Source organism: Notamacropus eugenii, chromosome 2 (genome assembly GCF_028372415.1).
Source record: "Notamacropus eugenii isolate mMacEug1 chromosome 2, mMacEug1.pri_v2, whole genome shotgun sequence".
Lineage (NCBI taxonomy): Eukaryota > Metazoa > Chordata > Mammalia > Diprotodontia > Macropodidae > Notamacropus > Notamacropus eugenii.
The window spans coordinates 367,235,108-367,257,941 of record NC_092873.1 but is presented as its reverse complement, the minus strand read 5'-3'; the positions used below and the strand labels follow the sequence as shown (position 1 = coordinate 367,257,941).

General features: G+C 39.0%; 1 protein-coding gene across 1 annotated transcript; it reads left to right on the top strand.

Moving 5' to 3' along the window:
• Nucleotides 1–22,166: 22,166 nt before the first annotated feature.
• SMIM36 (small integral membrane protein 36) lies at nucleotides 22,167–22,605 on the top strand. Its single transcript, XM_072638559.1, has one exon. It carries the CDS (start codon nucleotides 22,219–22,221, stop codon nucleotides 22,498–22,500), a length of 282 nt encoding a protein of 93 aa, XP_072494660.1. The 5' UTR covers nucleotides 22,167–22,218; the 3' UTR covers nucleotides 22,501–22,605.
• Nucleotides 22,606–22,834: the final 229 nt, after the last annotated feature.

Below are 22,834 nucleotides of genomic sequence, written 5' to 3'. Positions count from 1 at the left end.
GCAGTAGTAGATATCAAACTATACCACAAAGCAGTAATAATTAAAATAAGTTGGTACTACTTCAGAAATAGGAATATCATAATCAGTGGAACAAATTCAAGATACAATATACAGAAGTAAACTGAGGCTAATGTTTACTAAACCTAAAAATCCCAACCACTAAGAGTAAGAACTTACAAAAACTGCTGGGAAAACTTGGGAACAGTCTAACAGAAATTAAGTACAGACCACAATCTTACAACACATACCAAGATAAACTCCAAATGGATCCATGACTAAGCCATAAAGGGTGACATCATAAACAAATTAAAAGAACAAAAAAGAAATTATCTTTCAGCTTTATGATTAAGGGAATAGTCTATGACCAAAACAAAGAATACAGAAGATAGCACTAGGCTAAATGAAAATTTTTGATTATATAATATTAAAAAGTTCATGCACAAACAAATCCAATGCAGCTAAAATCAGAAGTAGGTAAATGGGAAAATAAAATCTTTGCAGCAAGTTTCTCTGATAAAAGTCTCTTTTCCAAGACACATTAGGAATGGTTAAAAATTTGTCCGAGAACCATTTCCCAATCTATAAATGGTTAAATGATATGACATGGCAGTTTTCCAATGGAGATAAATCTAAGCTATCAATAGCCATGTGAAATGTTACTCATATTTTAGAAAAATGAAAGCTAAAATATCTCTTGGGTACTATCTCAAATTATTGTGGTTGTCCCAAAAAAAAATAGAAAATGGCAAATGCCAGAGGGACTGTGAGAAAATGGTATATTAACACATTATTGGTGGTGCTGTGACTTGGTCTAGTCATTCTGGAAAGCAATTTAGAACTAAGCCCTCTTACAAAACTAGGTAAGCCCTTTGACCCAGCAATAATACCACTAGACCTATCCCCCAAGAGATCAAAGAAAAAGGAAAAGGAACCATATGTACAGAGATATTTAGAACAACTTTTGTAGTGGCAAAGAAAACTAGAGGAACACCCATCAATTGAGAAAATAACAAAATATGGCATATAAATGTGATAGAATGCTATTGTGTTGCAAGAAAGGATGAAAGATAAAAAGCTGGAAAGATTTATATGAATTAATATGGAGTGAAGTAAGGAGAAAAAGGACAATAATCTCTACAATAGCAACAACATTGTAAAGACAACTTTGAAAGACCAAAGAATTCTAGTCAATGCCGTGATCAACCATGATTCCAGAGGACTGATGATGAAGCATGTGACGCACTTCCTGACAGAGTGGTAATGAAATCAAGTCAAAAAGCATCTATGAATCAATATTAATTAGTGGATTCTTGGAGATTCATTCTTTGACCATGGAAATTCATGAAACAAAAGCAAACATAAAATAGCCTTGAGTCCTACGTGGCCTCTTTCTATATTTGTAGTGATAATGGCAAAAATTTAAAAAATAAAAACTCTGCAAGTACTAAAAATCAGTTTATAGATTATCTATAAACATTAGCTTAGCTAATTCAGCTATTAGCTTATCTAAATATGAGATCCTTGCCCAGTGACCAACAATTAAACTTACTATTTATTAGAGCAATTGAATCTCAACATTATTGATATTCTCACCTATAAATGAAGTCATAAAATGAAAGAAACTGCTGCTCCATAAAAAGATGGCTCTAAGCTTCTCCACAGAAAAGGAAAGGAGTTGGTAGATTTATCATTTGCCAAAGGGCAACGAGAAGCATCATTTCAGTGGAATCTGGTCATCTCAGTGGCATTGCTCATGATAAGAATTTGCAAAAATGTAAATATGAAAATAGAGCAGACAGATGGTATAGGGTACTGACCCTAGAGTCAGGAGGACCTAAGGTCAAAATCTGGCCTCAAACACTTATTAACTTTGTGACCCTGGGAAAGTCATATACCCCTCTTTGCCTCAATTTCCTCATCAGTAAGATGAGCTGAAGAAGAAAATGGTAAAGTATTCTAGTATCTTTGCCAAGAAAATCCCAAATGGGATCATGAAGAGTTGGACATGACTGAAAAAACTCAACAACAACAAAGATTAAAATAATTGCATCTTATGTCTCAACATCTTTTGGAGAGTGTGAGGAGATAAAGAAATTCTACAAGGAAGATAATACCCTGTGGATTAAATCAACCGAGGCCTTAATATTCAGTTTCCTTGATGTAATGGTGGGAAAAGGCAAGGTTAGAAAAAATATTATGCAGAAAACATGGTTACTGGGCAAAATATAACTGAGATCAAATACATACACATAAATATATACATATATGTGTATATGTATGCCTACAAATATATTTACATGTAAATTTATACATATATAAATATATGCATATATGTATTACATATTTATTTATTTATATGCATGCATATCACAAATGTTCTCTTCAAGAAGGAATCAAGGGATGCTGGGGCATGGCTAGAAGTACATAACATCACAAAAATTGAAATTGATTTTATCTGAACAGATAAAAATGACTAGTAAAAATGTGGGAATCATTTCTGAATCAGCTGTCTCTGTGTATAATTACACCAACCTATTAAAAAGAGAAAAGTCAACTCTAAATGAGAAGAAAGAATGAAAATTAGAAAATCTGGCTTCCCAAAGCTCTCTAAACAAGCTGTTGATGGTTTGTTAGCGTTTTGTTTTTTTTAATGTAGGTAGTAATGAATTCAACACCTTTTCCTTTAGAAGTTCAGCAATTGTAAATCAAGTACCACGGTGAGATCAAAAAGATCCTAGAAAAGGCTTCAACCAGCAAATATTTTATTTTCTTGCCAAGTAGCAAAAAAAATGATAGCCAATGTCAATACTGTCTTAGAATATAAAGTTTACCATTTGGGAAAGTAATTTGAAACTACGCCCCAAAAGTTACTAAACTATGGATGCCCTTTGACTCACCAAAAACTCTATTAGGCTTATACTGCAAAAAGATCAAAGAAAAGACTGTGTATACAAAAAAAATTATAACAGCTATTTTTTTGTAATGGCAAAGAATTGGAAACCAAGAAGGGTACCCATCAAGTGAAGAATGGCTAAACATAACATAGTATACTAAAAATAATGGAATTGTATTGTGCAATAGGAAATTAAGAAAAAGATATTCCCTGAGGAACTTAGGAAGACTTAAATGAACTGATGCAAAGTGAAGTGAGCAAGAACAAGGAGAACGACTTATAACACAAAATCAATATTGTAATATACAAGTGATTCTTGAAAGACCTATGAATTCCAATCAGCCCAATGATCAATCACGATTGAATTAAAATAGAAGTCCATTAACTGGGAAAGGTCCAAAAAAATCGTGTTGCATTAATTCTAGGATCTCCTTGCACCATAAGAAGCAGTGTATATGAACAATTATGAAAAGTATAAGAAGAATTAGATGAACTGATGAAGAGTGAAATAGTCAGAATTAAGAGAAATTATCTTTCACTGGCAGGGTCATCTCCATACTACAATGCATTGGAAGGGGACTTAAATGGAGGATGTTTCTCTTGTAGTCACTTTTTACTTCTATATGGGAAAAAAAAAGAAGGAAGAAGAGGAAGAGGGAGAAAAGGATAGATAAAAATGAGAAAAGAAAAAGAGAGAAAGAATTAGATATACTTAAGTTAATTGAACAAAGGTTGAACGAGAGAAGGAATGGAGAAAAAGAGGTAACTTTTTGCCTGAAGCAAAGACCCATCTTTTTAGCACTAATATTCTTCTGGTGGGGTCGTATGTCTTCAAGTCATGGAATATTAATTAGCCTCTTAAGAACTGAAGTTGACAATCACTGAAAAGGTGATCAGCCTATGCGATATTTCACAGCCATAATGCCTGCAAGGAAGGGCACATGCTAGGCGTCATTACAATGAGAAATTAATTATGTAAAAGATGTTTAACCCATGCAAAATAGTTGACTCAACAAGAAAATTGACAGAGCCTTGAAACAACATCAGACAGCTAACAATTACTCTCCTTAGCATGGGAAAGTACAGGACAGCCAAGTCTAACTGATAACAGTTAAAAGTACAAGCGCATATGCAAAATATTATGAAGAAAAATAATCAGTGGCAAGCAGTATCACCTCACAAAACTACAAAAGCAAAGGAAGAGAAAGTGAAAGTAAGTAGACATGAACTGGAGACCCAGAGACATCATTTCACTCTAAGAGCACTGGCTGATTAAACAAGCAAAGAAAGGCAGCATGGAACCTGCAAGTATTTTTAGCATGAGTTATTCTCAGTGGTCATGATAGTACAAGAATTTGCATCCTTGTTGAGCTCAAACAAAAGAAACACATGCTAGAATCTTCATAGCTTTAAAGCACTTAGAAACTGATTTTCTTGACAGGGTGAGATTTCCAAACAAAGTAGAAGATCACAGCAATTAAGATTATCAATAGCTATTGATCTATATGCCTGCTTTACCATCTCAATAAAATCTTTATAAGAATAAACTACGTGTGCATTACTTAAAATTTGAGGAAGAAACAGAAAGGTTTTCATAAAAAGATCTTCCACAATAAGCCATCAGTGATGGTTTTTCTGCTGAGTCTTAAAGGAATTAAGATTTTACTATACTATTTAGTTAGTCAGTTAGCTATGTTTGTATTTAGTTAGCCAATTAGTTAAAGCCAATAGATTGTGAGCTCTTTGAGAGCTAGGATTATTTTTTTGTACCTTTCTTTTTATCTCCAACGTATGGTGCCTGGCACCTAGTAGGCACTTAATAAATGCTTTTTGACTGATTTAAAGGATTTGATTTTGCAGGACAAAATGAAGTCTAGGAGCTTTTCTTTGAAGAAGATGGTATCTTCATTCCTGATTAGTTTGAAGAACCAGGTCTCTGCTGGCATATGAAAGTCTTGGTGGGATAAGAAAGCACTGCAGCTTCGACCTCCTGAAACAGTGAGTGATTAGAGGAATATTAGAGGTCCAATCTTATAGTTAAGTAAGGGTCTTTCTACACCTTCTGGGATAGATGGCCAGTTATCTTCTACTTGAATATGTCCAGTGTGATGGGGAACTCAGGACTTCATACCACAGTTGAGCAACTCTATTCTTGGGGGAAAATGTATTTCCATGTCAACTAAAAATTATAGAAGATTGTATAACAGAAGCCACTACTGGAGATAGTGGAGTCAAAGGACCTGGATTCAAATTCTACTTCTTACCCTTTCTTCCTTCGTGACCTTGAGCAAGTTAATTAATCTCCATTAGGCCCAGTTCCCTTATTGACAAAATGAAGGAGTTGAACCGAAATGACTATTCCAGATTTAGATCTACAATCCATTAAATTACAGACATAACCTTTTCAACCATCCACTGAGTATTGACATTACATGAGCTATGTGTAAAACAAGAAGACATATGTTTACCAAATCTTTTTACCAATGTCATAGGAGAAGTCCTACATAGTGTCCAAATAAAAGGCTTCCCTATCAGTGGTGAAGTTCAATAAATGTTCCTGTTCCCTGCGCTAAGTTACGGTACCACACTATATACATAAAGCTCCAGAACATTACGCAGTAACCTCAGTGAAATCCATAGCAATAGAAACAATACCTACAGACTAATGGTAGAAAAACTAATCTTTAATGGGCACAGCAGATGATCCAAAATTGAGTGAGAAGCATGGATCAGGCTGGATCACATTTGGGACACCATCTAGTGCTGTGAAGCATCTCCAAGCTATTATGTTCTTTAAGAACTCTATTTTTTTAATATCTATACTATCCCAGGGATGCTATGTGGCTATGAATCATGAAATATCTTGATCTCAGGACAATTAACATTATAAATAACCCAAAGGGAAGAGGAAATACATATTTAGGTTTTTCTCCTGGGATGCCTTTTCATTACACTGATCACCAGGATTCCATTGAATCTGGTTTAGGAAAGGTTGGCCTGACTGAAATTAACCAGATACCCAAAGGAATGTGTGCTCCACCTTGTTCTTTTCTCAAGGAAAATTCATTAGAATGGCACCAACGGATTCCAGACTCCCATGTGTCCCTCCTTCTTCTTAGAGAGAAATCGCAATTTGATAAAAACATATTTTGGAATACAATGTCCAAGGGCAGAGACAACTGGTGATAATGGTTCATTTCAGAGCTAATTTCTTGGAGATGTACTGGGGCATTCCAAAACAGGAATAAGATAGGGGTAAGGAGAGAGCATGGTAGAACAGGGATCAAGTACCCCCTCCAAAAAAAAAACTTAATGTCTTTTCCATAGGGTATCCCTTTAAATATTTTAATAAAATTATCATGTCCCTCCCCTAAGTTTTCACTTTTCCAGGCTAAACTATCCCAGTTCCTCCAATAATTCTTCATATCACAAGGTTTCCATTCTCCTCACTAGGTCACACTGCATATTGTCAATATCCCTCTTAAAATGTTCCCTCCAGAAATGAATACAATACTCCAAATGTGGCTTAACAAATACCTTGGCACTCTGCATTCCTGGTTCTGCACATCATCTTGCCATTAATGCAACCTCAGATTGCATTAGCATTTTTGGCAGCCATACCATAATGTTGCCTCATATGAACTTGCAGTCGATCAAAACGCTTAAATATTTTTCACAGGACTGACCTATCGCTGAACCATGATTCCCCTATCCCGTACTTACTTTTTGAGTTGTTTTTTTTCTCCTTAGTATAGGATTTAATATTTATCCCTGTAAAATATCTGTGTTTGAGACTAGAGCCTGTATTTTACGCTGTCAAAATCATTTTAAATTTTGATTCTATTATCCAGTATATTAGCTTTCCCTCTTAAACATGTATCATTTGCAATTCTGATAAATGACACATGTTTTCAATCAAGTCACTTTTTAAAATGTTGAAGAGGACAGATCCAAATGCTGAGCCCTGCGATACTCCAAGTCAACACCATCTAGATAATATCTAGATAGAAATCTAAGCAGCTCAGCAGCAAAGAAGATAAAGCTGGTAAGATCACAGTTCAAATCTTGCCTCTGGCACTAAGTGTATGACCCCGGGCAAGACCCTCTCAGACTCTTGTTTCATCATTTAGGAAGCAATAATAATAGCCACTAACTCACTGGTCTACTGTGGGGATAAAATGAGACATGCATCTTGCACACCTTTAAGTTACCTATAAATGTTAGCTATTGTTAGTGAGTAGAGATTTTGCCTCTGATTTCACTGGTGTAGGGAATTCCTAGGTGGAAAAAACTCCCAGTTCCAATATAACTTGATACGTTCTCTGAAACCTGGTCTTAGGGAATTCCATAAGGGGTAAGTGACTTGTTAAGTCACTCAGCCAATAAGTGTCAAAGGGCAGAATTTGAACACAGGTCTTCCTAGATGTAAAGGCAGTTCTTTATCCACAATACATGCCATGATGTCTCTCATAATCATAAATTGGTCAATAAACGTTTCTTAAGTATCTACTATATGCCAGACACTATGCTAAGTGCTGCAGATACAAAGAAAGACAAAAGACAATTCCTGCTCTCAAGGCACTTACAGTCTAATGGAGGAGACAGCAAACAACAGTGTACAATAAGCTTTATACAGGATAGGCTGGAAATAATCAAGAGAAGGAAGGCACTCAAATTAAGTGGGACCAAGAAAGACTTCCTGTAGAAGGTGAGATTTTAGCTTAGAGTTGATCATTATTAGCAGCACTTCAGGTGTGCTTGCTCACACAGTTACAAATCCACCTACCTGCCCAGATTTTGCCATCATGTCCATAAGAATACTTATTTCATCTCTCAACAGCATTGTGAGTGAACTGAACAACTTTATGCACCATCATTACCCTCAACAACTCGCTGTCATCCCCACCACCACCACCACCACCATCATCATAATTTTTATTTTCTATGCCCCTCAATCGTTACAAACAACTTTTTCTCTTTGTTCAGGATTTTAAGTGCTCTCCTCTTTGACCACTAGATGGTGCAAGAGGAAAGTCTCTGGAAGAAAAAAATGACATGGAACACAGAGGGAAGAATTCAGAGATAGTTCAACAGAAGGAAATGCCGAGGTGAATAAAATACCTTTTGTATGGGGTTTTCCACCTGGTATTCCCCAAAATATCCCTATGAGCAAACTCATTCACTTTTCTTTTCTTCATAATATCATAGGATGCTAGATTTAGAGCTGGTTAAGGACATTAGAGATAACTGGGTTGCACCCTATTATTTAATGGATGAGGTAACAGGTCAGCGAGGCTAAGCAACTTGTCTAGGATCATACAGACAGCTAGGTGGCACAGTGGATAGAGCACTGGGCCTGAAGTCAGGAAGACCTACCTGAGTTCTAATTAGGCCACAGACACTAGTTGTGTGACCCTGGGCAAGTCACTTAACCCTGTTTGCCTCAATTTCCTCATCTGTAAAAATGAATTGGAAATGAAAATTACAAATCACTTCAGTATCTTTGTCAGGAAAACCCCAAAAAGAGTGAGACACAACTGAAAATTAAACAACAACCACTAGGACCATATAGGTAATAAACGTCTGAAGCAGACTTTAAATCCAGGTCTTTCTGATTCCAAATCCATCACTCTATTCACCATACCACACTGCCTCACCACATACCAAGCTACCATCATCCCAATCTGCTCTCTGACCTCTGTCCAAACCCCATTCAGGGATCCATTAGCTGCACCTTGGTGTGTGTATAGATCTTATCCATTGCTGATTAGTTCTTTGATATTACAAGTCAGTTATATTGATCAGATCTGTACCAACAGAAGCAATATCTTCCAGCGATCAAAGAGATCATATCTCTATTGAAGAATTATTACATACTGTTTTCCATTCCACAAAAGTAAGAAAAGGTCCACATATGATTGTTGTTTTCTAAATATATGTGTGTGTATATGTGTGTATGTATGTATAGGAGTACATCACTGAGTCCCTTATATATGCATGGGATTTCCTGTATTCTGGAAATGTACATAAAGAGATAAAATTTAATCTCAAATTGAGTTCTTATTGTTATGTTATTGGGGAAAGCATGTCTGTACATTTCATTTGGCTTTCTTATTTTATTTCCATGTGCTTCTAGGGGAAAAAAATGTTGAATGGTTTCAGGTATTTTAAAGTTAAATATCAGTTAGTTGTTCATTATGAGAAACTCCTAAGAACTGTCCAAAATCTTCACTGAAGATGAAATTCTGCAGTTCAAGGATTGCTTAAAAACAGCTGAAGCTTGATACACTATAATTTTCCACTGTTTGTTGCCTGTCATAATGAAATTCAACCTGTATTGTGAGATATCAGATCAGTATCTGCCAAACAACTAATCAAATAGCACATCTGTTAATAAAAACTTGCAGGGCACTTTCTTTCCAGAACAGAATGAAACGAAATGTAATAAGACCTGACACTGACACTTGGAACATTTTGTATTTGTACTTAGTTTGGAGTGTGCCTTGCAGATTCCTATCTTCATGTGGGAATTCTCCTGAGATGCCACTGGTCAAAGGCATTAATTCAGGCAAAAACAGATAAGCCAGAAAATCAGAGAATGCCAGAGATGGAGCTATCTTAAAGGTCTTGTAGAACGACCGATCAGTAAATATTTATTAAGCATCTATTGTGTGCCAGGAACTGTGCTAAGCACTTGGGATAGAAAAAAAAGTCAGAAGACAATCCCTGCACTCAAGGAACTTATAATCTAACCCTCTTATTTTTTTAGCTATAGGAATTGATACTCAAAAAATTGAAGTGATTTACTCAAGGACTTACAGATACATGGCAAGGTCATAACCCAAACCCAGGCCTTCTGATTTGAAGTCTTGTTCTCCTTTTATATGCCACACTTCTAGTGTAAAACTTTAACTAAGGTATGGAAGCTGAGGCTTTGCCCCCAGGGAGGTGTCAAATTTAGAAACAAATTAGCTTATCATCTGGTGGTGGTTGTTGTTGACACAAGACCTGGAATTCCATCTGTATAGGAAGTTCTTGGTGTGTAACTCTCAGTGATCACATCAACTCATGCTCAACAACTTACAATCGTTGAGAGATGCTTAGAATACCAATAGTCTAAGTGATTTGCACAAGGTTACTACACAGCCAGCATCTACAAAAGGTGGCCTTGAACTCCGGACTTCCTGATTTCAAGCATCTAATTAGAGAGAATAATTAGTTGGAAAAAGAAAGCCTCAGATAATTATTTTCCTATTTCAAACGGTCTCTTCTCAAGTGAGATATAGCCTAAACTCAGACATACCCTAACCCTTACAGTTGCCTACCACCCCGCTCCAGCAGCCTCCAAAGCAGTTACTTCCATGTTTCCCAGGGTCTTCCCTACTTGTGTCTTCCCCAGCTTAAAACAGTGATTGGGGTGGGGTATGTTCCATGCTGTTTTCACCAGCAAAAAAATATATGCTAATCACAAGCTTGTTCTAGTATGACAAAAGAATGGACAAACCCTTAGAGATGACTAGAATCGAATAAGAAGTTCCCTTTGCATTAATAAAGGGCCTACTTTAAATGAATGTAATATAGTATAACTCCACTAAAATCCTTCCCTAATGCTCCTAGCAGTGGTGTGTTGAAGGTATTAAACTGATGAAGAAGGGACTCATTACTCGCTTTCCCCCATACACAAGTACAGCTCTCCCCAAGCATTTCTTTCTGCAACTCAGTGGGCATGGATCAATTTTCATTTTAAGCTTAGCTTCAGAAAAGGAATAATGAGAAGATGAAGTGGTCAATGGTTCTACCTCCCTTACCAGTCATAGCATTCCTCAACCATAGCTAAACTAATTTATCTAGAGAACAATCTGAGTCCATTTATTTCTCTTTCTACTTTTGAGAAACTATAAAAATGTGAATCAATGAAGTCTCCTCTGTCCTGCTATGAGCCCCTTTATGTTAAGAAAGATCCCAATAGTAATAAAGTAATAGGATCTTTCTCTCTCTCTCTCTGTCTCTCTCTCTCTCTGTCTCTCTCTGTCTCTCTCTCTCTCTGTCTCTGTCTCTCTCTCTCTCTGTCTCTCTCTCTGTCTCTCTCTCTCTGTCTCTCTCTCTGTCTCTCTCTCTCTCTGTCTCTCTCTCTCTCTGTCTCTCTCTCTCTCTGTCTCGGTCTCTCTCTCTCTCTCTCTGTCTCTCTCTCTCTGTCTCTCTCTCTGTCTCTGTCTCTCTCTCTCTCTCTCTCTCTGTCTCTCTCTCTGTCTCTCTCTCTCTCTCTCTGTCTCTCTCTCTCTCTCTCTGTCTCTCTCCTCTCCTCTCCTCTCCTCTCCCCCTCTCTCTTGCCTCACCACCCAGTCACAATTGAGTAATGCAGTACATAGATAAGTAATGCAATGTTTAACCACATTTTTAAGAATCTTAGATAAATTTGTTTAAACAACAGCCAAAAGGGGAAAAAACTCTTAAGAAATTGAGAATGGGAAATAAGCATACCTCTCTTAGAAATGAAGAGACAAAGAAAGAAAAAGAAAGAGGGAGAGAGAGAAAAGTGAAAGAGGAGGGGAAGGGGGAAAAAAGGAGGAGGAAGAGGAAGAGAAAGAAATCACTGACTTCATATCAGTCCCTCTGTGTTAACTGAGCAAAACAGAATCTGCCTGAATGTGACTGTGTCTCATGACCCAGAATTCCATTACTATCAGCTCCATCACTGACACTTTACTCCTGCCTCTATAGTGACTACTGTCCTAGGCTCCTGCTCTCTTAGTCTCCTGACCCAGTGCCTTGTCAGAACTGTCTCATTCCACTTGAGTATTTCTCATGCTCACCAGTCCCCAGCACAGCCACCATGGTTCCTCCCAAGGCTCCAGTGTGTTCATCCCCTTATTTAATGTTCCTTCCACTTCTACCGTTGAGTCTCCTCCTCTTATGAGTCTCTATTGTGTACCCTACCTTAGGTTGGGAGACAGGCGAGATTCATAGTCATAGTCTCCATGGACACTCAGGGGTTCAAGGAGATAAATACAGAGCAATTTATGTCTCCTAATGAACATCAGCCTCTAACGTACTGCTATATTTTATTTGATAGTTGAGTAGACCCTGGATTCATAAAGAGAATGTCAGTATAGCGTCAATGCTATACTGTCCTTTGTTGTTCAGTTGTATCTGACTGTCTGTGACCCCCTTTGGAATTTTCTTGGCACAGATATTGAAATGGTTTGTCATGTCCTTTTCCAGCTCATTTTATAGATGAGGAAACAGAGGCAGGGTTCAGCAACCTTCCCAGGATCACACAGTTAGTGTCTGAGGCCAGATTGAAATTAGAAAGATGAGTCTGCCTGATCCAGGTCCAGCACTCTATCCACTGTGCCACCTAGCTGCCCCTTTGGTGGGTCCAATGAGTCTACAAAAGTTTCAAGTGCAAGAATGTCCACAGACTATAAATGTCATTCAAGGACAGCCTAGCTTCTGTCTAGACAGAAGAGGCTCATTATAGTAGTAAATTTTTTGACCACAAACCTTCTTTTTCAAGAATGACTTTGAATGACTAAGTCATTTTGACTATTATAAAGATACAAAGTAAAAATAAAGGACATATGAAGAAAGATGCTGATAAATAGAGGCATGTCAACAGTTTTATGTCAACATGTACACATCAATATAAAATAAGTAATAGGTTATAATATATAATAGTTATATAGAGAGAGTGTATGTATGTGTGTCTAATGGTAGCTCTCTGATGGGGGGGTGTAGAGGAAGAAAAAATGGGAAAATTGGGAATAGCAACCTGTACATGATGAATTTGCAGTTTCATGTGCAGTCATCTTTTCCTTGGACAGCGTCATGGAAATGCTTATTCTGTTCGTTGAATTGAAAATTTAAAAAATATATTTTAAAATTTTTTCAACCTACCTCACTAGAGGATTGTTGGTAGAGTCAATCAATTATGAGTTACTTGGTAAGTACATACTCAGCTGAAATAAGATGATTTCAATTCATCAGGTAACCTAGAAGGGACTTTAGAAGTCATTTTTATTTATTTATTTTTAGATTACAACAACCATTTCCACAAAATTTTGAGTTTCAATTTTTCTCCCCATCTCTCCCCTGTCCCCACCCCATAACACTTTGCATTCCGATTATCCCTTCCCTCAATGTGCCCTCCCTTCTATCATACCCCACCCATCTCTTATCCCCATCTTCTCTCTTTTCTTGTAGGGCAAGATAAATTTCTATACCCCATTATCTGTATTTCTTATTTCCCAGATATATGCAAATAACAGTTCTCAACATTCGTTTCTAATACTGTGAATTCTAACTTCTCTCCCTCCCTCCCTCCCCACCCATCCCCACTGAGAAGGCAAGCAATTCAATACAGGTTACATATGTGTCATTTTGCAAAAGACTTCCATAATAGTCATGTTGTCTAAGACTAACTATATTACCCTCCATCCTACCCTGTCTCCCTTTATTCTATTCTTTCATTTGACCTTGTTCCTTCCCCAAAATGTTTACTTCTAGTTACTCCCTTCTCCCATTTGCCTTCCCTTCTATCATCCCCCTCACTTCACTTGTCCCCTTCTCCCCTACTTTCCTGTAGAGTAAGATAGATTTTCATACCAAATTTAGTGAGCATGGTATTCCCTCCTTAAGCCATTGTGAAGAGAGTAAGCTTCACTTTTCCCCTCTCACCTCCTCCCTTTGCTCCTCCACTGAACAAGATTTTTCTTAACTCTTTTATGAAGGATAGCCTGTCCAATTCCATTTCTCCCTTTCTCCTCCCAACATTTTCCTCTCTCACCCCTTAATTTTATTTTATTTTTTCTTTATGCATATCATCTCTTCTGATTCAACTCAGCCTGTACTCTCTGTGTGTGTGTGTGTGTGTGTGTGTGTGTGTGTGTGTGTGTGTGTGTGTGTGTGTGTAAAATCCCTCCACCTACCTAAATACTGAGAAAGGTCTCAAGAGTTACAAATATTATCTTTCCAAGTAGGAATGTAAACAGTTCAGCTTTAGAAAGTCCTTTATGATGTCTCTTTCCTGTTTACCTTTTCATACTTCTCTTGATTCTTGGGTTTGAAAGTCAAATTTTCTCTTTAGTTCTGGTCTCTTCCTCAAGAATGCTTGAAAGTCCTCTATATCACTGAATGACCATTTTTTTCCTTTGAAGTATTATACTCAGTTTTGCTGGGTAAGTGATTCTTGGTTTTAATTCCAGTTCCTTTGACTTCTGGAATATCCTATGCCAAGCCCTTCAATCCCTTAATGTAGAAGCTGCCAGATCCTATGTTATCCTGATTGTATTTCCACAGTACTCAAATTGTTTCTTTCTAGCTGCTTGCAATATTTTCTCCTTGACCTGGAAACTCTGAAATTTGGCCACAATATTCCTAGGAGTTTCTCTTTTCAGGTCTCTTTCAGGAGGTGATTGGTTGATTCTTTCAATATTTATTTTGCCCTCTGGTTCTAGAATATTGGGTGAGTTTTCCTTGATAATTTCATGGGAGATAATGTCTAGGTTCTTTTTTTGATCATGGCTTTCAGGTAGTCCCATAATTTTTAAATTGTCTCTCCTGGATCTATTTTCCAGGTCAATTGTTTTTTCAATGAGATATTTCACATTATCTTCTATTTTTTTCATTATTTTGGTTGTGTTTTGTAATTTCTTGGTTTATCATAAAGTCATTAGCTTCCCTCAGCTCCACTCTCATTTTTAAAGAACTATTTTCTTCAGTGAGCTTTTGAACTTCCTTTTCCATTTGGCTAATTCTGCTTTTTAAAGCCTCCTTCTCCTCATTGGCTTTTTGGATCTCTTTTTTCAATTGAGTTAGCCTCTCTTTAAAGGTGTTATTTTCTTCAGCATTTTGGGGGCCTCCTTTAACTAGCTGTTGACTTGCTTTTCAAGCTCTTCCAAGGCCTGAGCCTATTGTATATACATTTTGGAGGTACTGGGTGCAGAAGCCTTGACTGCCTCAGAAAGTATGCATTGTTCTTCCTTGTACAAAAGGATGGAAGGAAATACCTGTTCACCAAGAAAGTAAACTGTCATGTCTTATTGTTTTTTCTCTTTTTTGGGAATTTTCCCAGCCAGTTACTTGACTTCTGAGTCTTTTGTCAAGAGGAAGGTACTAGGGGTGGAGCCAAGATGACAGAGCAGAAACATGCTTATATACCCTAGCGCTTCCCCTACAATCCATAAAATACCTGTAAAAAATGACTCTCAACAAATTCGAGAGCAGCAGAAGCCACAGAACAACAGAGTAAAAGAGGTTTCCAGCCAAAGGTAACCTAGGAGGTCGACAGAAAAGGTCTATCTCATGGGATGCTGAACAGATCAGAGACCAGCCCTGGCTGCATGGCACTGAGAGGAGCAGGACCTGAACAGACCTTCAGGGCAGAATTCCTAGCAGGGAGGGTCCCAGATCCCTCAACCCACAAGTGACAAAGAAAGCTCCAAAGGTCAGTGTGGGAGGGCTTTCCCAGCTGGGCAAAAAAAGAGTGGGATCCCCCTAGCACTGGCCCCAGGTGGTGGTAGAGACAGCAGCAGCAGCGGGCAGCGGGTGTGTATTGTGATTTCAAAAGGGGTTTGGATTCGTCCAATTATGTATGATTAAGGAAATTTATGGTTCAGATTCGCACCTACAATAAGACATGTTTGAGAAGAAGAAGCTGGATATTTTATTGATTTACAGAAAAGGCAAATGCATGAACAGTTTAGAGCTACAGCAGAAATAATTAATATAGCCTAATACTAATATAATCATAGAAATATTAATATAAATATAAGAGGAAATAGAAAAACATCACCAATTTGAGGAGCACCAACACCTGAATTACATCAGCTGGGGAATCCAGGGATACAGCGTTCAGGGTCCAAATTGGGAGCAAAGAGGTCCCAGGCAGAGCGTCCTCTCCACGGGTGAGATTCCGAGGACTTGCACTAAGCGAGGGGAGTTTATAGGGACCTAGACAAAGAAGGCTTTTTGCCAATGGCTCCACACACTGTTCCAAGCTGGTCAGGCACATGGCCATGGGAATGCAGGTGTTTGTTCGTCAAGGACATATCATACGGGGGCCACAAGATATAAGCTAATTAATCATATACTGGGAGGACTAGCCAGATCCTCCAAGTATTATCTATGTGTTCCAGGAGTGGCTAGTTCCCAAAACATTAAGGCATGGCCAACTCGTGCATGTTATGTTCCTTGAGAGGTCACCAAAAGGACAGAGTGAACTTACTTTATTCAAGGGATATGAAATATTCCTTCAGGGTGGCTACACAGGCCACAGAAACAGCCTGGGTCCACTGTCCAGGAAGCTCAGCTTAAAGCTTCTGGGGGAATTGAGCAGCTTATTTGAACCTCAGCCCTCAGTGGTGGCTTGCTCCCACCCAAAACCACTGGGGGAATTGAGCAGCTGATCTAAATCTCAGCCTTGAGCACAGTACTGGGGGGAGGAGGAGCACTACGACTCTCCTCTTGACAAAAGATTCAGAAGTCAAGTAACTGGCTGGGGAAATGCCCAAAAAGGGAGAAAAAAATATGAAAATAGAAGGTTACTTTCTTGGTGAAGAGGTGTCTCCTTCCATCCTTTCAGATGAGGAAGAACAAGGCATACTATCAGAGGAAGTCAAGGCTTGTGCCTCCAAAACCTCCAAAATGAATATGAAATGGGCCCAGGCCATAGAAGAACTTGAAAAGCTAGTCATCAGCTTGATAAAAGAGAACCAAAAAAATGCTGAGAAAAATAACACCTTTAAAAATAGGCTAACTCAATTGGAAAAGGAGGTCCAAAAAGCCAATGAGGAGAAGAAGGCTTTAAAAAGCAGAATTAGCCAAATGGAAAAGGAGGTTCCAAAGCTCAGTGAACAAAATAATTCTTTAAAAGAGAGAGTGGAGCTCCGGGAAGGTAATGACTATGAGATGAACCAAGAAGTTAGAAAACAAAACCAAAAGATTGAAAAAATAGAAGATAATGTGTAACATCTCATTGAAAAAAACAACTGACCTGGAAAATAGATCCAGGAGAGACAATTTAAAAATTGTGGGACTACCTGAAAGTCATGTTCAAAAAAAAGAGCCTGGACATTATCTTTCATGAAACTATCAGTAAAAACTGCCCTGATATTCTAGAAGCAAAGGGCAAAATAAATATTGAAAGAATCAACCAATCACCTCCTGAAAGAGACCTGAAAAGAGAAACTCCTAGGAATATTGTGGCCAAATTTCAGAGTTTCCAGGTCAAGGAGAAAATATTGCAAGCAGCTAGAAAGAAACAATTTGAGTACTGTGGAAATACAATCAGGATAACATAGGATCTGGCAGCTTCTACATTAAGGGATTGAAGGGCTTGGCATAGGATATTCCAGAAGTCAAAGGAACTGGAATTAAAACCAAGAATCACTTACCCAGCAAAACTGAGTATAATACTTCAAAGGAAAAAAATGGTCATTCAGTGATATAGAGGACTTTCAAGCATTCTTGAGGAAGAGACCAGAACTAAAGAGAAAATTTGACTTTCAAACCCAAGAATCAAGAGAAGTATGAAAAGGTAAACAGGAAAGAGACATCATAAAGGACTTTCTAAAGCTGAACTGTTTACATTCCTACTTGGAAAGATAATATTTGTAACTCTTGAGACCTTTCTCAGTATTTAGGTAGGTGGAGGGATTTTACACACACACACACACACACACACACACACACACACACACACACACACACACAGAGAGTACAGGCTGAGTTGAATCAGAAGAGATGATATGCATAAAGAAAAAATAAAATAAAATTAAGGGGTGAGAGAGGAAAATGTTGGGAGGAGAAAGGGAGAAATGGAATTGGACAGGCTATCCTTCATAAAAGAGTTAAGAAAAATCTTGTTCAGTGGAGGAGCAAAGGGAGGAGGTGAGAGGGGAAAAGTGAAGCTTACTCTCTTCACATATGGCTTAAGGAGGGAATACCATGCTCACTAAATTTGGTATGAAAATCTATCTTACTCTACAGGAAAGTAGGGGAGAAGGGGACAAGTGAAGTGAGGGGGATGATAGAAGGGAAGGCAAATGGGAGAAGGGAGTAACTAGAAGTAAACATTTTGGGGAAGGAACAAGGTCAAATGAGAGAATAGAAAATAAAAAGGGGGGACAGGATATGATGGAGGGTAATATAGTTAGTCTTAGACAACATGACTATTATGGAAGTCTTTTGCAAAACAGCCCATATTTAGCCTATATTAAATTGTTTGCCTTCTCAGTGGGGATAGGTGGGGAGGGAGGGAGGGAGAGAAGTTGAAATTTAAAGTATTAGAAATGAATATTGAGAATTGTTATTGCATATAACTGGAAAATAAGAAATACAGGCAATGGGGTATAGAAATTTATCTTACCCCACAAGAAAAGAGAGAAGATGAGGATAAGGGAAGGGTGGGGTGTCATAGACGGGAGGGTACATTGAAGGGAGGGGTAATCATAATGCAAGGTAATATGGAGTGGGGGAGGGGAGAGATGGGGAGAAAAATTGGAACTCAAAATTTTGCAGAAATAAATGCCAAAATCTAAAAAAAAAAATCAAAAATAACATAAATAAAAAATAAAAAAATGAGGAGGGCCCTAGTGCTCCTCCTCACCCCAGGACCTTACTCAGGGCTGAGATTCAGATCAGCTCCTCAATTTCCCCAGGAGCTTTAGGTCGAGTATTTCACAGATGGACTCTGCTACCACTGCAACCTGGGGCCCAAGTTGGGAGGAATCCTGTTCCCCTCTCACCCAGCTGGGAAAGCCCTCTCACTAACCTTTGAACCTTTCTTTGGCACTTGTGGGTTGAGGGATCTGAGACCCTCCCTGCTAGGGATTCTGCCCCAGAGGCCTCTTCCAGTCCTGTTCCTCCCAGCACTGTGTGGCCAGGGCTGGGTTCCATTCTGCTCTCAGAATGACATGAGATAGACCTTTCCTGTCGATCTTCCAAGTTACCTATGGCTGGAAATCTCTTTCACTGTGTCATTCTATGGCTTCTGCTGCTCTAGAATTTGTTGAGAGTCATTTTTTACAGGTATTTTATGGGCTGTGGGGGAAGAGCTAGAGTAAGTACAGCTTTCTACTCCGCCATCTTGGTTCTGCCCTCTAAAAGTCATTTTTAAAGATGAGAAAATCCAGAATGGAAGTGACTTAGCCAAGATCACACAGCTAGCAAGTAGAAGAACTGAAATTCAAACCAATCCAGATCCAGTGTATTTTCTGCTACTTGACCATCTTAGGGCCCTTGCAAGCTCTAACGACACACATACTCAGCAAAGTAACACAGCATCCTCTTTTTTCTGATTCCTCTCTCCTCCTCAGCAGCTGCCCTGATCTAAGTCACTGAGCACACCCACCTCCTGCCCTCCCCATCACCTGATAGGCTTTAGCCAATGACCTTCTGAACTCTAGGACAGGGAACAGTGAATACGAACCCCTTCCCAATTTGTTCATTTTCAATGAAACAAAGTAAGTTTCATAGGATACTATTGTCAACCATGGCACTGATATCATTACATTATCTTCCCTAGAGCATCTGAATTTCCCCATTTCCATTGACAGAACCACCATCCTTCCAGTCACCCAGATTCACAACTTTGGTGTTATCTTTCACATCCTATTATCTCTCACCCCACGTATCAAATGAGTTACCACATCTTAGCCTTTCTAGCTATACAATATTCTTAATATAGTCCCCTTCTCTTCTCACACAGGCACTAGTATAGTTAAAGTTCTTATCACCTCCATCCTCCCCCTTCCTCAAGTCTTTCCCCACTTCAGTTCATTCTCCACTCAGTTGCCAAAGTGATTTTTCTAAAGCACCAGTCTGACCATATCACTCCCTTACTCAATAAAATTCAGTGGTACTCTATTGATTTTAGGATCAAATATAAATTCATTTTTATCTTAGTCTTTAAAATTTCTATTTTTCATATAAGTTTTATAATATGTATAACTGATGAATACATGTATATAATTTACAAATAAGTAAATATGCATTTGGAGGCAGCTATGTGGCTCAATGTATAAAGCACTGGACCTGGAGTTAGGAAGTTGTGTCATTTTTCAATCATTATCTGACTCTTTGGTGTACTCATTTGGGTTTTCCTTGGCAAAGATACTGGAGTGGTTTGCCATTTCATTCCTCAGCTCATTTAATAGATAAGGAAGCTGAGGCAAACAGGGTTAAGTGACTTGTCCAAGGTCACATATCTAGTAAGTAAGGTCTGAGACTGAATTTGAACTCATGAAAATGAGTCTTCCTGACTCCAAGCCCAGTGTTCTATCCACTATACCATCTAATTGTGCATCAGGAAGACCTGAGTTCAAATCCAGCCTCAGATACCTACTAGCTGTATAACCCCGGGGCAAGTCATATAACCTGTGGTTTCTTTAATCTACTGGTGAAGGAAATAGCAAACTATTCCAGCATCTTTGCCAAGAAAGCCCCAGGGAATCCATGGGGTCAGGAAGAGTCAGGCATGACTGAATGACTGAACAACAACAAATATGCATTTATTGAGAGTATAGTTTTAAAAATGTTTTGCTGGTGGTGGGTGCTATGAAAATAGTTTACAGACCACTCCTCTGAGACCCTACATTGCAGAGGAGATAGAGATGTGTATTAAAAGGAGTATGCATAAAGGTGTACTCCATGCCAATAAAATCACAAGACTGAAGTCAATGAAAAAGGTGGTAACTGGAAGCATGATATGTTGAATTGGAAAGGGTTATGCCTTGGGAATCAGGAGAACTGGGTTCCAGTCCTAACACTAACTTTAAGTCACTGTTTGACTTTGGACAAGTCACTTATTTCTCTGAACCTCACTAGTGGTAGTGTGATACCCTTTAGAAAGCATTTACTATATGCCAGGTACTGTGCAAGGGCAGCTGGGTGGTGCCATAGTGCACAGAGTGCTGAGTCTGGAGTCAGGAAGACTCATCTTCCTGAGTTCTAATCCAGCCTCAGACATTCACTAGCTGTATGACTCTGCGCAAGTCACTTAACTCTGTTTACCTCAGTTTCCCCATCTGTAAAATGAGCAGGAGAAGGAACTGGCAAACCACTGCAGTATCTTTGCCAAGAAAACCCCAAAAATGGGGTCACAAAGAGTTGTTCACAACTGAAATGACTAAACAACAAAGGCACTGAGGACTCAAAAAAAAAAAAGGCAAAAGTAGTGTCCCTGCCTTCAAAGAGTGTAATTTCTAATAAGAGAGAGAATGTGTCTATGAATATGGATACACCCACAGAATAGAAGGAAGGTCACTATAAAAGGGAAAGCTCTAGCCAGGAGTGGGGAAGACTGGGAAAAGACTCCTGCCTAAGGTGGCATTTGGTGTAAGTCTCAAAGAAAGCCAAGAATTCTCAGAGGTGGAGGTGAGGAGGAAGCTCATTCCAGGCACAGGGACATCCAGTGCAAAGGCATAGAGATGAGTGCCATGTGTGAGGAACAGCTAGTAAACCTCTGCGTGGAGCCTAAGGATGTGAATTCAAGCTAGGATCTTCCCCTTATTAGCTGAGTGACCCTGGACACGTCACTTCTCTTATCTTGAGTTTTCTCATTGGTGGAATGGATCGACCAGATTTGGTTCTTTCCAGCATTGCATTATATTTTCTCTCAGTTCTAATATTCTATAATGTTTACTAAACTATAATGTCCTAGAGGGCAGAGGGGGTGTGGTTAGACACTGTATGCATCCATTTGTCTTTGAAGCCAGTCCCACAGCACTACCCCAGAGCTTTGCAGCTGACTGGTACTGTGGTCAGAGTTCAGATCTAACTTCAGATATATTTACTAGTTGTGTGACCCTGAGCAAGTCACTAAAACCTCTGTTTGCTTCAGTTTCCTCGGCTGTAAAATGAAACTACCATCATCTACCTCCCAGGGTTGTTGTGAGGATCAAATCAGATAATATTTAGAAGACACAGCACAATGCTTGGCACGTAGTGCTATATAAATGCTTATTCTTTTCCCCATGTCCTTATCGTACATATTAAGTACTTCATAAATGTTGCCTGGGTATTGTTAACCAAACCTCTCTGGTCATTTTAACAGTCCAGTGGCATTTGGGGGTGAGGGGGAAGGGACATAGGGAAACAAACAGTAGGTGAGCTGTGAGAGGCAACTCCTGTGCTTTGGGAAATACAGCATTAAAAGAAGGTGCTTAAGTTATTAAAGTGAGGCGCTTTAATCAGCCAGTCCTCCTAGAGGCTGGGGATTAATGTATTTTTACCACAAAGCCAATGAATCTATTCTGGTCATTCCAGGATCTCTCTCCCAAGCAAGGGAGAAACTTGTTCCGCTGCCCTTCCAGGGGGGTAAGGAGATGGAGTTTTACCTGGAAATTGATCCTGTCACCTTGAATCTGATTATCCTAGTGGCAAGCTATGTTATCTTGCTGCTGGTTTTTCTCATTTCCTGTATCCTCTACGATTGCAGAGGGAAAGACCCCAGTAAAGAGTACGCACCAGAGGCCCCTCTGGACTCTCGGCCATCCATCCAGCTGGTATTAATGCAGCAGAGTTCTCCTGGAAGCCACTGGGCAAAGGGACCTGGCCTGACTTATGGCACTTCAACTTCTCTCGAGAAGAAGAGCACAGTGGTTTGAAGGGTGCCAGGCAGGCAGTGGGCAAGGGTTGGACCCTTTCTTGACAGGCTCTCCTCCTCCAACATGTTTGCCTTTCCTTCGCACAGGACCAGCTTAGGCAAGTAAGTAGAAACCCTCCCTCTCTTTATCCTTGCCCACTCCGCCCTCCACTTTGCCTGCGCTGAGTTCACCGTTGTGGGTTATTAAGTTAGAAGGGTGGCATTTGGTCATGCTTTCCAGTAGGAAAATCTCAATGATATTATTAGAATGGAGATAGCACGTTTAAGTCTACAAACCTGCTGTCAGAACAGGACAGGAAATATAAAAGCTTCTGGGAGAGATTAACATTTAAGTC